Below are 16,205 nucleotides of genomic sequence, written 5' to 3'. Positions count from 1 at the left end.
ATTTATAGAAATTGCTTGTGCATACATATTTATTGTGTTAGTTATTTCTAGCCAAGTTTGGCCCTTATTTTCAGCTCATGAGCAATAACACTTTTAGGAAATAAAATGGCACTACCTGTCTGTCTATAGAAATTGATGCCATTTTGTACATTAACACACTTTGATACGAGAACCCTCAAACCATGATGCCCTTCATATTACCAAATCTATCACTGCATGCATGCGTGCACACATGGTCAGCAGATGATACAAGGCAGCTCTATTAGCTCTCTAAATACTGCCTGCTGCAGTGAAGAGAAATACCCTTTTCCAATCTGCAAGATCAGCTACATTTTTTTGTATTTGCCATCTTCCATTATTGGTAGATAGATGAATTGAATCAATAGTCCAAGCTGAAAATCATTGCCATTATTAGTTGAAAGTTGCGAAAAAAGAACATTTTTTTCTCTTTATACCTGTAGAGAAAAAAAGGCTTGCAAGGTACATAGGTGGTCTCAGGGGCCTAAAGTTTGAAAACATCCCTTACCATAATTTGCTTCCAAACTTAACGATCCTCTTCACTACTCTTCCCTGCAGGGCAATGTCTGATTATTTGATGCACTACGGATCTACACTGCCAAAAGACACACCCTCTGCTTCAAGCTGGAACAGAGGTTCCTGCCTCTTCCTTATTTCACATGGTGAAATAAGAAACTGCAGGCAGCCTGTGAGGTATCTAACAAGCACCCCAGTCTGAATACCCCATTCCCTGCTATATCAAAAGGAGATCTCACAGTCCGCAAAAAAGTTTAAGTATGCATGCTAAACGTGGCTTGCAAGAAAGCAGAATTTAGAGTTCAAACCCCATAAACTGAAATTCAGAAGGATCTTCTTTCAAATAAATGGGACAGACTGCGTGTTTATGACTTAAATGACATGCTATTGGGCTTTTGTCCTCTACGAAATTCCAATTTCCTCACTGTATTGGTTAAATCCCTACAGTAATAAGAAACTCAGACGCAAAGCAAACTGTCCCCTGGGTCTACCCCTCTAAGACAGAAGTCTACATAGTTAGTACTGAACTATCATTGTACTAATCTTTATGCAGTGCTGGAGATACTTTCCTATTCCAAGCCCCAGCATGATCTATAAACACACTGCAAAGTAGAGGCTGCTGCCCAGGGTACATAAGGAACGAATATGTCGCCTTTCCCATCTCAAAGTAAGCTGCTGGGAAAGGCAATTATTCCCTCCTTGTCTATGATTGATCAGCTTCCTGTATATGGATGTGTGAGCTTTCATTTATTACCTACTTGGTCACTGGCACAGGGCTGCAAAGAAAAGGGTCTTTCTAATAAGATTGAGACAATTTGAATCACAGACAATGGCACTTTCCAATCCTCCTCTTTACATAAGACAACACCCATGCAGCTAAAATTTCCAGGGGAATTGTTCGGGATACAGAAGTGGATTTCAGCTCCACTGTGCTGCCTGCTCACTTTTAAATGATATGCACAAAGGGCAGAAGTCTGTGCAATCAAGGCAAAGTAAGGCTTTATGTAACAGGATTTTAATATTCATAAGGTTTTAACTTCTTAGTGATTATTTATTAAATCTTCTATTACATCAGGATAACAGGCTTAAAAGAAAGTAAAATAATCCAAAACTTACCATTTTTACACCAGTAAAAACATTTTAGAACTATAATCAGAAACTATCCTTATAGTTGGGTAGAAATGACCTGTCAATCCCTCCAAATTATCAAGTAATAATTAAATCCAGAGTTCACTGAGGACAATTGTTAAAGGAATAAATTTGTTGCAAACTTCAGCCTGAAATGCATTCTTCATCACAATACATTGCACAGGCCCCTGCTAAGTCTAAAAGACAATGGGGTTTTCCTCATATCAAAATTATCAAAACTTCTTACCTATTCCATTGACTTAAAGACTGCTATACAGGCTTTGCATTAGTTTATCTTGTATGTGAAGAGGTTCACAGCAGAAGAGAAGGAAAAGGGTCACTCCAATGTTCTTTCATTCTCCACAGTATGGCTGACATGGCCTGTGGCCAGTTCTTCTTTACTGGAAAGGAATTTGGTCTTGGTCACACTTTGATGTATGAGGGAGGGATATTCCCCAAGAAAAGAAATGCCACAAACTAATTCAACTAAGCTACATTGTACAAGTATATCAGTGTCTGCTGAAGGTATCCCTTAACTGGTTTTTCTTATAAAGAACCTCCCGTTAATTTAACTCATTTAAAATATAAATACATTAGAACCTTAGTGCTATGGAACAACCATTACAAAACATTTTGTTAGCTGATACATTATCTTCCACATGATTCTGAACCATTCAGCGTCTCATATTTGAGCTTGGGAAGACAAGAAGGTATAAAAGGTTGCAAGATGACAAAAGTGCTTATGTGCACCACTGTCCTCTGCTGGAAGAAATCAGTCTTACTCATATGTTTGTGGCTTGATTAGCTTCTACTAGCAGTAGCTGATACAGAGCAAAGATGACATAAGCAACAGCTAGTATACATTCCCATTTAAACTCTGCAGGCCTGTGGCTTAGGACAGAAGGTTGATAATTTTATTGTCTGTGCAATGTAGCTGCATAAACAGCATTTAAGATGTTTGCCAATGCTCTGGACAGTGTTCTTTATCACTATGTATTTGTACAACAATTAACAACCCCAGGTCCTGCAGAGACTGGACCTTGCTGCTCTACATACAAGGAGTTAAGATCCAAGATTGCAACTGCATTGTACCGCATCATTTCATGCCCAAGATTTGCAAAATGCCATTTATAAAATAGCAGCTGGTTTTATATCAGCATGACACCAAAGGAAAACCATACATAACCCCTCTAAGGACCTGAACCTAAGACATTAGCTAAAAGCAAGACACAAACACAATCAGCCTCTTGCTCCAGCATTTCTAGGGCAAGCGACGATTTTCTCAGGATAGGCACAGGACCTATGGGCCCAAATATCAAGGCCTCTCAAGACCCCCCTCAGACTGCTGCACAGCTGCTTCTCACACTAATGCTAACGCATTTTTGGGTGCCTGGGGAAAGCAATTCTCTGGCAGGAGGCAAGCAGAGGAGTGGTGTGTGAGGAGGATTTGCACCTGCTTGGTAACAGGGCGCCATTACACTGAGCCAGGAAGACAGAGGCCTTTCCACAGCAAAGGTGAGGGACAAAAGCCCCACGGTCGCCAGAAGCTGAGCGGAGACAGTCTTCAACCAGCCCCTGGTGAAGGCGGGGAGGTGTGTACCTGTACCTGGCTGCCCACCTCTACCCTGAGGAGCGGCAGAATCTTTCACAACCCCCTGCCCGCACCAGAGCCCACCACGCCGTAACTCACACCCGGCTCGGCCGCCCGCCTCAAGTGGCGCGCGAGGCCACACCACCCCGCCTCGCCCCCGAAGTGCCGGGGTGTGCGGGGAGGGCGGAGCCAAAGCGAGTTGCCTGCCGGGAGTTGTAGTCCCTCCCCCCAACCCGGGGATCCACGCGGCCATCCTGTGCTCCGGACTACATTTCCCAGGGGGCGCTGCAGAGGCCATTCTCAGCGGCGAGCAAGGCAAAATGGCGGCGACGGCGCGAGGGTGCGGTGGGGTCTGGCGCCGGGCGTGGCAGCGCGGCGCCGGGATTCCCGCCCCCCGTGGGGAGCGGGCTGTCGCCTGTAACGCGAGAGGTGGGGCGGTGCCGGCGGGGAAGAGCGGGTATGGTTCCGGGACGGTGCGGGGAGAGGGGCTGGTGGAGGTGGTTCTCCGCCGGGGTATCCCGCCCTCAGGGCATAGCCATAGGCTGGGGCCGGGCCCGGTTTCAGGACGCCGCGCTTGGGCAGCAGAGCCACGGCTGCGGGAGGAGGGCGGCGGCGTGTTGGGTCCTGGAGGGTCGGTTACTGTGTCACAAGCAGATCTCAAGGTGGTAGCAGCAGGGCCCGCTTTAAACACCATCTTTTGCAGCTTGCTTATGGCTAGCAGCGGCTTCTCAGCACGCATTTATCTCACACACACCCCCAAGCTTCCCAAAACAGTGTTTGTCTTCGCAGTAGGGCTGTTGACCCTTTGACACGTTTGGCTGTGATAAGAGCCTCACACAATGCAGACAAATCAGCATTAGCGCACGTGTTCGGAGTATAAACAGTAAGGGCTGCACCAATTTTGTGAATTATTTTTTGAAAGGTTATTCTGGTCCAAAGGAAGCTTTCTTTTCTAGTGGAGAAATGGGAAACTTTGACAGTGTGCCTGAAACGGAAGTTACGGGCAACTGAAAGTTACGGCCTGTACAAGCTTTTAAATCTGGTGAGATTTAGGTTCTTCTGCACAACTGATCACCTAAGTGAAGTTATGCAGACACCAGCAGAAGTATGCTGCTGGTTGTTTAGAGAAACAAATAAACATAAACCTTGAACAAACATGGCAAGAAACTCCAGGTTTCTCATCAGTGTTGTTAGTAGGACTTAAGGACTGACTGATGTACCTATTAAACCAACACACTGATTAAGCGAAACTTGGTGTAGTTTTTAATGCCATGATGTGACAGGCATGCATTTCTAAAGAATGCAGGGAACACTAAAATAAATTTGCCTCCAAAATAAAAAAAAAAAAAAACTAACCAACTTTTTTCATAAACCTTGAGGTGTTTTTGTGAATAGTTGAAAATAGCAAAGAAAATATCATGTTTCAATAAAAGAAAATGCATTTGCTCCTTTAAACATCTGAACCTTAATCTTTTATGATAATATTCCTAAAGCAGCGGTGTAAGTGGTGTCTGACATCACTAGTTTGGTGTTTGTAGGGATGTCTTCAGCTGTTGGAGGGCAGACAGAGAACTAAAATCTTGGCAATATATTATGTTCACCTTTGGAAGGAACACTGTACTTGATATATTTGTTTGATGTTTTTCCATAGCTTGTTTATCTCCTATAGCTATCTGGGTGCTTATACTGCTGAAGTATTGTGCTGTAGAGATGTGATTTCATCACTGAAATATTATTTGTGCCACTTCATTTGTACAGGGCCAGATAATTACTTACAGAAACTGTCAAGTAATTTATACTGTAAAGGTGACCTTTTTCTCTTGTCCATGTAAAGGTTATGGATGTTGGAATTGCAATTACTTTTTAGATGATATGGAGAAGCTTTATTCTGTGGAGTATGTTCAGAGAGCAGTAGCTCTCTAGTTGAAATGATGATTTCTCTATTACCAGATTACTAATGTTTATGCTACTATGCTACTAACACTGCTCTGGAGAGCTACCTTTCCCAGCATGCAAGTGACTAGCTGACAAAGAATACATAATTTATTATACCACCTGTCTGTTGGAGATTTATCAAACTCTCTGAGAAATAATTGATATTTATGATGATTTTGTGACTTTCATAAGGTACCAAATTAGGGTTCATCCAGCATGCAAGTTTGCCTCATTAATTTCTCTAAGATTTCTCATGTAAGGAAAAGTTAAACGTTTCAGACTATTTCATTTCTTTTTTATGGCATTCTTTTCTGTATACAATGAAGACACTTTGCCATACGGTTCTCTCCGTATATTGTCAGTTAGTCTCAGTTCTCCAGTATTGCAGCACAACTTTTGCCATTACACTCTGGATGTATTTACAACATCGTTTACAATTTTTTTTACAATTACAATTTAATTTAGGTTAAAATAATAAATGAAAAGTTCTTAATTCTTGTCTTTTTAGACATTACGAGGTTTAATGTCATGTATATTTAAATTGTATTTCCCTTCTCCTTTTCCTTTTCAGTCTGGCTCCATGGGTACCAGTTGTGGGTCTTGAAATTCATGCACAGATCAGTTCCAACTCAAAACTTTTCTCTGGTTCCCAAGTCCAGTTTGCAGCACCTCCTAACTCTTTGGTATCTTTCTTTGATGCTTCTTTACCAGGAACTTTACCAGTAAGTTATGCTTCAACTTAATTTATATCAGGATTAATGTCAGACAACTCTGAGTGTTTCTAATACTTTGTTCTTCCCAAGATTTCACTATAGAACTACTTCTAAATATTTTTCCATTTTCTGGTTGGTTGATAACATGAGATGCCTAGTACTGTTTCTTTTCAGTTTACTCGCTCCCTGGTTATCATTACAGATACTTGATGTCCTCTGCAGTGTCTCTTCAACATATTGAATGAATCGGAGTATTTCTCTGAGGCCAGAGTGGGTGTATTTGATTAGTATGCCACAGAGGAAATTCCTTAAATATGAGAGATACTTAAAATCCTATGAGAGAAGAACATCTTAGATTTCCGAGTGGCCATTTGATGTTACTTTGCCATATGTTTGTTTATGTAGCTGTCATTTGCCATTTGGAATGTCTCACTATGGAGGTACTTTGCTTCCTAAGTAGGAAGTCTCTTTTTTAGGAAAGTGTCAACCAATCCTATTTCCAGAGCAAAACAATTATTTAAAAAGAAAAAGTAATTTGTGTGAGACATTGTGGGCTAATAAGTCAGAATAGCTAGCTAGCACTTAGCAATGAGGTTTATAAGACACAATGTATTAAATTTTTGAAGTCACAGCTTAATTATAACTTTGTGATAGCTATGACAGTACTGCTGTAGAATTCTCTTGGGAATCTAAAAAGTTTAATATAAAAATAATACTTAAGAAGCTATAACATAAGCTCTTACTACACAGTGAAAATAAATATTGAATAGACTTAGCATTGCCTCATGCAACAAGTGTGCAGATACTATAATGGGGTCAAATTATTTAATGCAAAAGTGTTTCACTGAGTATATTTATGTGGAATGGAGTGGTTTCAATTCCAGTTGCAGATTTTTTTTTAATCTATTGGAAGCTTTTCATCACCGTAATACAGCCTTAAATAATACTCTGAAATTGAGAATTAACTTATGGCTGGATTTCTCGGGTCTCAATATGCCATGTGATTCTTAAAAAAGGAAATGAGCTGATATATTCATTCTGTATTTGCAAAAGTATTGAAACCTAAGGAAGTGAAGTTTACATGCTGATGAAATTTGTACTTCACTCTGGTCTCAGCGGCAATTCAGGGCTGAGTTTCAGGTCTAAATATATGGAAATCTTGAAAACTTTTCAGGGAGAATGGGAATCTTACACAATTTTTTGGTTTTAGAAAAATCTAGTTACACTTAAACACAGCAACTTAATTCCTTTCATTTGGAGGCAGGGCTAGCTTAGGGAGTTAATAGTCACAAAGTTTAAAAGGGTTCAAGATTTTGGTTTTAGACCTACTTAACGTTCTGTTAAATGCACAGAAATCCTTGTAAATTGTCTTATGCTTATCTTCAGTCAAGTAGAAAAACTGTTCTTGAATGAACAAAACCGATTATTTATGAAGAGTTTCTTTTTTATGTATGTTACTATTTATCTGGGAGGTTTTTCTTGCTTTTTCGTCTGTTAAAGTGCTTTACAAATAAGGCTTGGTACAACCAATGTGAGAAAACTCCAATAAATGTGGGCTTTGGAAGAGAATATAACTGCATGCGAGAAGCAAAAAGCAGGATGGTTAGGTTAGTTTAAAAGTAGCGTTGCTATGTTAACTTCTACCAGCTGCTTTTATCTATACCAAAGAGAAGAAAGATTTTTCTCACTGTAGTACTGGTGAAAATAGAGTTGAAAGTAAATGTTATGAAATACATGTTCTTACATGTTAGAATGTGATACAAAATCCAGCTAGTAGTCATAGCTTTATTTTGGCCTTTTACTTGCTGCACAGGAGTCAGAGACTGATGTTTTTTCTGGAATCAAACACTTGGGCTTGTTTTCTTGAAATAACTATTTGTGTTTGTATATGCCACTAGCATCTGCAGTAGAATTGGATTTTGGTAGATTTTGAAGGATGGAAGGTAGTTTTTGAAAATTTGCAAGTATTTGTAAAAAAAACAAAACAAACCACAGCCCAACATTTTAACAAATGTTAAGATTATTGCCTAGTAAGTCTCTTTAGAAGGTAAATATTTGGCCTTTCCTTTTGACCCTGTTTTGTTGAGAAACAAAAAAAAATAGAAGCAAAGTTTTGATACAGTAGTAGTTCTATCTGCAGCAGAGAATAACTGCTGTTATAAACTGAGAGCTCTAGGGGCAGTTTTCAATCTCACAGGGATTTGAATTTACTGTGGGACCATGAATGGTTGTGATAGACAACCACGCTAGTATTTGCTGCTTCACAACACACCAGAAAGAATGGTGCTAAAGGGAGCTTTTCTGATTGCTATACGTTTCTGGGTCACTAATGAGTGTGGGCATGAGCGTTTGCTGTGCTCTGCATAGGAGAGGGGAAATGAGGAGAATGTGTCTAGCTCTCGTCCATCTTTCCTCTTTATATTTTCTTCCCGTTCTGTAATACAGATAATTTTATGCTTCTGCCGCAAGTAGGCCTTAGGAGGACCATCAGAGTATTAGTGTCATGGCCATTTCACTGTGTTGCTCTCATAATGTGCCTTTGAGAGACAGCTATAGGCACGAACAGCTATGCAGGTGCACTCCTGTTTGGCATGAGACAGAAAAAATGATGGAGCAAAGCTTTGATTGAAAGAGTAGATTTAGAAGTAGTGAGACTGGATGGCATATCGCATGCTACTCTGCACACTTTTTGTGCCCTGTGGTGATGGAGCCCCTCATCACTAGGCCAGATAGCAACTTACTCAAATTACTGTAAGGCTCTCCTTTCTTTGGGACTACATATGACTGTATACATTACATGTCATGTAATGAAATGTGCAAAGACCTGTTTTTTTTACCTGGTGAATGGACTTGGCGATGACCTTAGCTTGGTGTGTTTAGAGGACCTGTTATACAGAAAGGTCTACGCTACGCATGGTGGCATATAGTCCGTCATACCTGCAGATTGATCTAAAATTCTTCTGAGGATCCATAAAGGGCGTTGCACTCCCAGCCTGATCTATCCTCTTTGAAAATTCTGAGAATCTTTATAAAGGTTTATAAAGACAAGACTGGCCTACAGAAAGAGAATCCGTGATTATCTATTCTTATGATAAGGTGACTGACTAAAGGTTAATCACAGCTCAGCCACAGGAATAAGATGGTAGATCTAGTAGCTAAAGGCTGAAACCTTTTTGTCTGTGCTTACAGTCTTTGTTGCTAATCACACGAAGAGATACACGTTTTACCTTTGTCTCCTTCATGACTAAAGTGAAAGCCTGATCCTATTTCTTTGTAGGCAAGTGTACTAAGAAAGAATCCAGGATTTCTATAACCAAGGTTTAAATTAATAAGACTTGAATGAATGTTATCCCTACAGTCTTAAGTATTTTGGAATTTTTGACACCTTCTCACGCATTTGAATTTCATTCTCTTCACAGTGTGAAGAGCAATCTGTTTTATCTTTTTTTAAGGTAGAGTTTTCAGAAACATTCAGTAATGATCAAGCTCTCTTTCTAATGAAGAAAAGGTAAATACCATCTGACCTCAAGAAACAGAGTAATATCTGTGTTGAACACTGCTGTAGAATATCATGGGAGATGTATGACTTTATCTGAATATGCATTTTTTTTCCTGTTCCATTGGACATCCTTGAGGACTTGACAACTCACTCGTTGCTTCTATCCTGTACTGAGATTTTCATATCCTCTTGTTTTGAACTCTTTTTGTTTTCCCTTTGTAAGTAGTGTTAGAAGGAAGCATTTGGGTCCTACTGTATCTTCTCTGATCTGTATAATGACAGTTGGGCAACCACATATGCCTTTTCATGGAAGAAAGCAGGCTAGAACAGCTATTAGCGCTTCTTCCTTCTGGTATTGCGCCACTGGCAACTTAAACCCCAAACTCTGACTTCTCCAAAGCTGAGGAATGTCACTGCAACACTGTGCAGTACTAGAGAGAATGTGCATCATGCTGTTGCCTTCCCCACCCTGCAGTGCTGCACTGTTGAGATGGCTGCTCAGGGAAGTGACAGGGTTAATACCCAGTTTGAGGGTGTAGAGCGTGCTTTAGTTCCTCTTCCTCTATTGACACTGCATCCATCCTTGTCGGTGGCAGATACCCAGTGTTTTTCCAGATGTCTTGGGTGATAGATTATCAGACTTTATGATGATTTTTTTATGTTACTAATAGACAGAATTTACCTGACGCATTTGCTTTCTGAGGCACTGAGAGGTTTGTGTGAGATTTTGGTGGATCTGTCTGTCAATTACACATATTGGAACAGAAACAGTGTTTGAGACCAGAATTTATACTTTACCGTCTGAAACTAGATTTTTTGATGTCTGTGCCTGTTAAATCTGGTGATTGCAACAGCTACTTTACCAACTTGTAATTTCAGTTTTGTTTTGACATTCCTGCTGGCATGCATATGAATTTACTCCCTTCTTGTACTACTTCACTTTGAAAAAAACCTGCTTCTTAGCATCACTTTTGATAACTACATTTTTAATTGCGCACACCTTTCTTGGGGAACGGGACAATCTTCTGATCTTTGTTTGCATGTTGGTTTAGCTTCCATTATATAAATTTTCTTCTTTTTGAAACCATGTGATGCCTAGGTGGTTGTATGCATGGGCTATCCTCTAAAAATAAATTAGTGGCAGTACCTGAAGGAAAAAGTGAGTTCATGCTTGTTTTAAACCATTTACTTATGTCTAGGTTCACTTTAACTGCTTGTTACTTCTTTCAGTAAAAATCTAATAATTGTACTTAGGGGAAAAAAGGAGATATTTTCTTAGAAATTGACGGTACCTTTCTCTTTCAGTCCTTTCTTTCCTGGTAATATTGGGTTTACGACGTGCATTGTATCATCAGGGGTTAGCAGTCTTTTGTTGCTCAGATAGCCCCAGCTTGCTGGACTTGCAGTCCCAGTAAGCTGCTAAAAAGAAAATCCCACATAATTTAGAAAAAAATGAGGGGAGTGAAATAGGCTTTCAAACCATTGCTCCCTGAGAATGCTTTTGCAGTTTATAGACCCTTAAATTTCTGAGTGCATGATGAATTAAAGCCTGCCTACAAAATTTCAAGCTGTTAATCAGTTCAATGCTGTTGTACTGGTCAGGAGAGGTCTTTGAAAGATGAGGGAGGCCTGCTTCAGGCAACTTTCAGGGCTGGGTTATGATGGGGGTTGTTCCTCGTTCTATTTCTTTCTCTTTTGTAGGATCATTCACAACCCTGGAGTTATCTGTGGAACTAATCTCCTTCACTGGGGTCTGAGAAGTGTTATACTTCCGTGGTTACTGTAGCTGCTTAGCTGAACTTTATTTCATACTTAACTGTAAATGCCTTTTTTCTGGTGATGCATCTGCTTTTGTGCTTTGAACTATTTGGTGGCATTTGTTGCTCTTGTCTCAAGCTTTGAAGGAGTCCCCTGTAAGGTTCTCTCTTGCTTTTTGCTATGTCTCGTTTATTTGTGAGAACTTTTGACACTCATTCTGGGTGTTTTAATCTTTTTGTCAAGGCTAACAATTCCTGTAGGGCTTTGTCTCCTTAGCACCTCAGTAACTGTGCTACCTATTGAGCTCGCTCTCTTTTTGTTGTTCTTGTTGGCTTCCCTGTTCATCCTTAACAAGTCCCTCTGGCTGATGTAAACTTGCCAGTTAGAACAGCACTGAGTTGATAAAACATCTTGCTATCACCTATTTCAGTAGATCCTTCAATGCGTCAGTGATGTTATCTATGTATTCTCTTATGTCCTTTTGTGGTTTGTTTTTTTTTTTTTATTGCTTTACCTTTGGCTTTATACAGATGTTTTTCTACTTCTTAGTGGGGAGCAGGAGTTTGAAATACCGTGTTTCCTTTCCTTCACACAGTTCTGTTACTGCAGTTATTGTGCCATCTTTGATACTTTTGGACAGCACAACCATTACATGACAGCTAGACAGATCAGTGTCCCTCTTTCTGTATTCAGTCTGCAATTGCTGCTAAAAGGCACATTAGCTTTTTGCCATAGTTTTTCTCAGTGGGCTGGGAGTTTCTTTATTTTAAGTTTGAACCGTGAGTAGATTTTTGGGGACAAATTTGTGTAACTTCTGTTAGCAGTCATTATATATGCTCTGTCATCCTTAAGTGTTGGATTTAATTTTCTCTCTGTACGTAGACAAACAGTGTGGTTCCTCCTCCCTTTCAGGAAATCCAAGATAGTATATTGTATATATGTGTATGAAAGCAGTGGTCTGTTAAGCAAAAGTTTCTGTAACAATCACGGTTCTACCAATTTCTTAGCATTTTAACTTTGCAAACTGGCATCTTGCTTCTTTGTTCTTCTTAAAGATTTTTTCCTCTGAAGAGATTTTTCATTGAATGATATTTAGGAAATATTGTCCAACAGCAATGACAGATAATTGTAGACTGGGTCGTTGTTCTCTTCATGGTTAGTTGTCTCGTGTGTAGTGTTGCATAACTGTCAGGTTTATGTATTTTGTTTGAAACCTATCGGTGCAATTAGTCTGCAATTGGTTCCTGGACTAAAATGAATTCCTTTGTGTTCTCTCTGATGATCAGCCACTTTGTCACCTTAACTGTATTATGACCATGTGTTTGATTTTTGAAAGGATTATGTAAGCTGCTGCAACTGGTGTTTATTAGTTATATGTCCACATTTTGCCACTGCAACCATTGTTTTCTATACAGAAAAGCTAATTTTGCAGTTTCACTGCCAAATTCAGCCAAATTTGCCTCCAAAAAAATCAGTTTTGTAGAGGTTTTTGTGAATATAATGCAAGCACATGAAGAGAAAGTTAGCCATTGAGTCTCTTCTCCCCACTGATCGCAGCTTTAATTGGGCTGCTGCTATTCAAATATTTGTGACGCTTTATACTCAATTTGGGATGTTTGATGAAATGGGGAGAAGATGGGGGTATCACGGAGGAGTGCTGAGGTCACTGCTTACGTAAAACAAACTAGGGCAGTTATTTATAGTAAGTAAGTCTTCGTTGCTTCTCCTGTTCCAGTACAACTTTGTTAAAAAAAAAGAATTTTACTTTGCTTTCTTAATAGCTTTTTGCAAGACTTGTTGCATTATGTTACCTGTTGTTTTCCTGAATTAGTATATTCTCGTCTCTGTGTGATAGACGACTTCTGGTTTACTCTCAATTTCTATGTTGTGCTCTCTTAAGAGATCTAGGTCAGCCTGGAGGTAAAGATGGCTACCTCTTTGGGGACCAAATAAGCATGTTTCAGGAGACAGCAAATGGAGGAAAAAGGGATGAGAGAGTCAGAGCAAAAGGCTGGGACTTTTTAGTGTGTGTTTAGTGTGGGCTTAGACACACAAAGATTGCAAGAAGAAGCAGAAGGCAGATATCCAAGTCTTGGACATGACAGAAAATTACAGTCAATGTATATCAAAGGTCAGAATTTGTTACAACTTAGGAAACCACAGAGCTGGCCCTCACCAAGCCTACAAGCAAAGGACCATCTGCAAGGATAAAACAGGGCAGGGGTTGGTCTATAAACTCTGTTCTGGTCTGTGTGCTCTGAATTTTCTCTATTTAACAAAGTAAACTATCTAGGTTATATTGAAGAAGGCAGATGTTATTAATCTTTAAAAGCCGTTTTTAGCCTTTTTTTGTGGACCTCAGTGTAGGAAAAAGGGTCTGAGAAGGTCCACCTCAAAGCTCTGGTTTACTTTGGATTTCATCATATTCTGTAACTTAGGCTTTAACCATTGTTCAGTCCCCTACCTCCAGGAAAAAGTGAAGTGTTTTCACTGGATCTTCCTGTATTTAACTTGTCCTGGATCAGATAGCATTAGCAATGTCTTAAATTTCAACTGGCATAAGAGAGGGAGCATCCTTACGACAGGTCAAAAAAAAGCCACATGGCAGATGCTCTGCATGACAGAGCATGACAGACTGCTGTCAATGGGGAGGGCATGGTTATTAGAGAGATACTGGACTTCTTGATGGGAATACCATAGAAACAGAGTTTTTGATGATGGATATCACGAACCATAGTATTGCTGTTGCGTCATTCTGTCTTCCCTGTGGGTTGTCTTGCTGGAAACCGTTTCTGCATGGTAGAAGTTAATTTGGTTTTAGCCACTGATCATGGGACCTGAGGCATGAAGATCACTGGTCTGGGGCAATGCCACTGGCTTGGCTGCTTCCCTACCACCCCAGAAAATAGCAGTATTCCATTGAGACCACTGAGCACTTTGCCTACGCAGTGGTCTGAATACATTTTTCTTTCTATGTTTGTTTTAGCAACCCCTGTCTCAAAGGGCTGAGAAACCCAGAAGTCGGTCAGTAGTTAAATAGCTTTGTATCTGGTCATACCTTTCCATTTTTCTTACTCCCAGGGGTCAGCATTTCTCCCTACTGCTGCTGAATTTTTCTGGTCATCACTGACACTGGAAGGTGCTTCCTCCAATTCTAAGCCCTGTGATAGGAGCTCTCAGACTAGCTTTTCAGCTTCGAGAGAGTGTGCCCTCTTACTCTTTGAGTACACATAAAGTAATGTATTTTGGAGCTGGATGCTTCTTAAAATGTCAGAGTTGCCTAGTTTTAAGATATGACTTGAACGACTGTGTGCTCCATCACCGCAAGCCAACTTTGCCATCAGACAAGGTTAGGAATAATAATATGTTTTGTATAGCAGTCTGTATCTTCAGTACCAGACTACAGAAAGATAAAGTTACAAAATATTTTAAGGTATATTTAATGCCACACCCCCCCCCCCCCATCTTCCTTTGCTGCTTCAGCTTCTCAGCTGCCATTTTGTTCTCTTTTCTTAGCTGGAATGTCTTTCTATTAATCTAAGATCTTAATTTAAAATGTCTGATCCTTCCTCCCCTACTCTCTTGCCCCTTTCCTTAGGGATAAGAACATACTGCTCATACTAGGGCAGGAAGTATGCTGTGAAGTAGATGCTGGACTGAAATGCAGTAGATCTGAAACTGAAGCTGGCCGCCTTTTTAAATTTGTCCTGCAGTTAGAGACCTCAGGTTTTGGAACATGTGGGCTCTTTGCAGACCAGACAAATGACAAGACTTACGTTGGCTTGTTTTTTAAATTTTTACTCTATGCTTAGAGGGATGGTGTCTGACTGTAGACCTAGTGAAATAAATGGGTCATCTGGGAAATTATTAGCTCTTCGTTTATTGTAATGTACGTTCTGTACATGCATAGCTAGCTATAAGACGATTGTGCCCTTCTCTGTGTGTGTGTGAGGATGCCAAGGAAGAACACTGCATTGAAGTTCTCATCTGCAGTGTCAGACTGAACAGTTGCAATTACATTTGGACTAAGTAGATATGAATAGTTTATTTCGAAGTTTAACTTATGATTCCGCTTCAAAGAAACGTATATTGGAGCAGCTTGGTACTTTTAACACAGCAAGAATAGTGAGACTGAATTTATCCATTAGTTGGAAGCAAATAAAAATCAAGAGTGATATGAAATGGGAGTACTGGTGTCATGGTTTAACACCACCTGACAACTAAGCACCACATAGCTGCTCGCTTACTCCCCCACGGTGGGGGGAAAAAAGAGCGAAAAAGTGAGAAAACTTGTGCATTGAGATAAAGACACTTTATAGGTAAAGGAAAAGCTGCACACGCTAGGAAAGCAAAATAAGGAATTCATTCTCCACTTCCCATCGGCAGGCAGGTGTTCAGCCATCCCCAGGGAAGCAGGGCTCCGTCACGTGTAACAGTTATTTGGAAGACAAACGCCATTGCTCCGAATGTTCCCCCGCCTCCTCTTTCTTCCCCCAGCTTTATATGCTGGGCATGACATCATATGGTGTGGAATATCCCTGGGGTCAGCTGGGGTCAGCTGTCCGGGCTGTGTCCCCTCCCAACTCCTTGTGCACCCCCAGCCTACTCGCTGGTGGGGTGGGGTGAGCAGCAGAAAAGGCCTTCACTTGGTGCAAGCACTGCTCAGCAAGAACGAAAACATCCCTGTCTTATCAACACTGTTTCCAGCACAAATCCAAACCATAGCCCCCTACTAGCTGCTGTGAAGAAAATTAACCCTGACCCAGCCAAAACCAGCACAGCTGGCAAATATGATTAGATACGTCTGTTGAGGTTTCTAAAGATTACTTCCTGGTCTACAGAGAGCTGGCTAAGTGCGTTGCACTACTTCCTTCCTCCAGCTGTTATTTTGAATGAAAAGGAGCTAAAATTAAATGTTTCTTAGATAAACCATCCTGTAGTAAATCTGATTAATGCTGATTTCTTCATAATTATAAGTAGGAGTGAAGGTCTTAAGATAGCCAATTAATATGAGATCTACTTTATTAAAATGTGTGACCTAGAATAA

The 16,205-nt window shown here is 40.3% G+C and overlaps 1 protein-coding gene across 1 annotated transcript in view; it reads left to right on the top strand.

Moving 5' to 3' along the window:
- Nucleotides 1-3,573: 3,573 nt before the first annotated feature.
- GATB (glutamyl-tRNA amidotransferase subunit B) overlaps nucleotides 3,574-16,205 on the top strand; it is a gene marked incomplete at both ends in the record, with an annotated part of 42,139 nt that continues 29,507 nt past the window's right edge. Inside the window, 2 exons of the mRNA XM_081999560.1 lie at nucleotides 3,574-3,710; nucleotides 5,760-5,910. Of these exons, the coding sequence (XP_081855686.1) occupies nucleotides 3,574-3,710; nucleotides 5,760-5,910 (288 nt within the window). The remainder of the gene's footprint in view (nucleotides 3,711-5,759; nucleotides 5,911-16,205) is intronic.

This window comes from Phaethon aethereus, assembly GCF_964289735.1.
Source record: "Phaethon aethereus genome assembly, chromosome: 4".
NCBI classification, from domain to species: domain Eukaryota; kingdom Metazoa; phylum Chordata; class Aves; order Phaethontiformes; family Phaethontidae; genus Phaethon; species Phaethon aethereus.
Note: the sequence above shows the minus strand (reverse complement) of the source record. Positions and strands in the feature narration are given on the sequence as shown.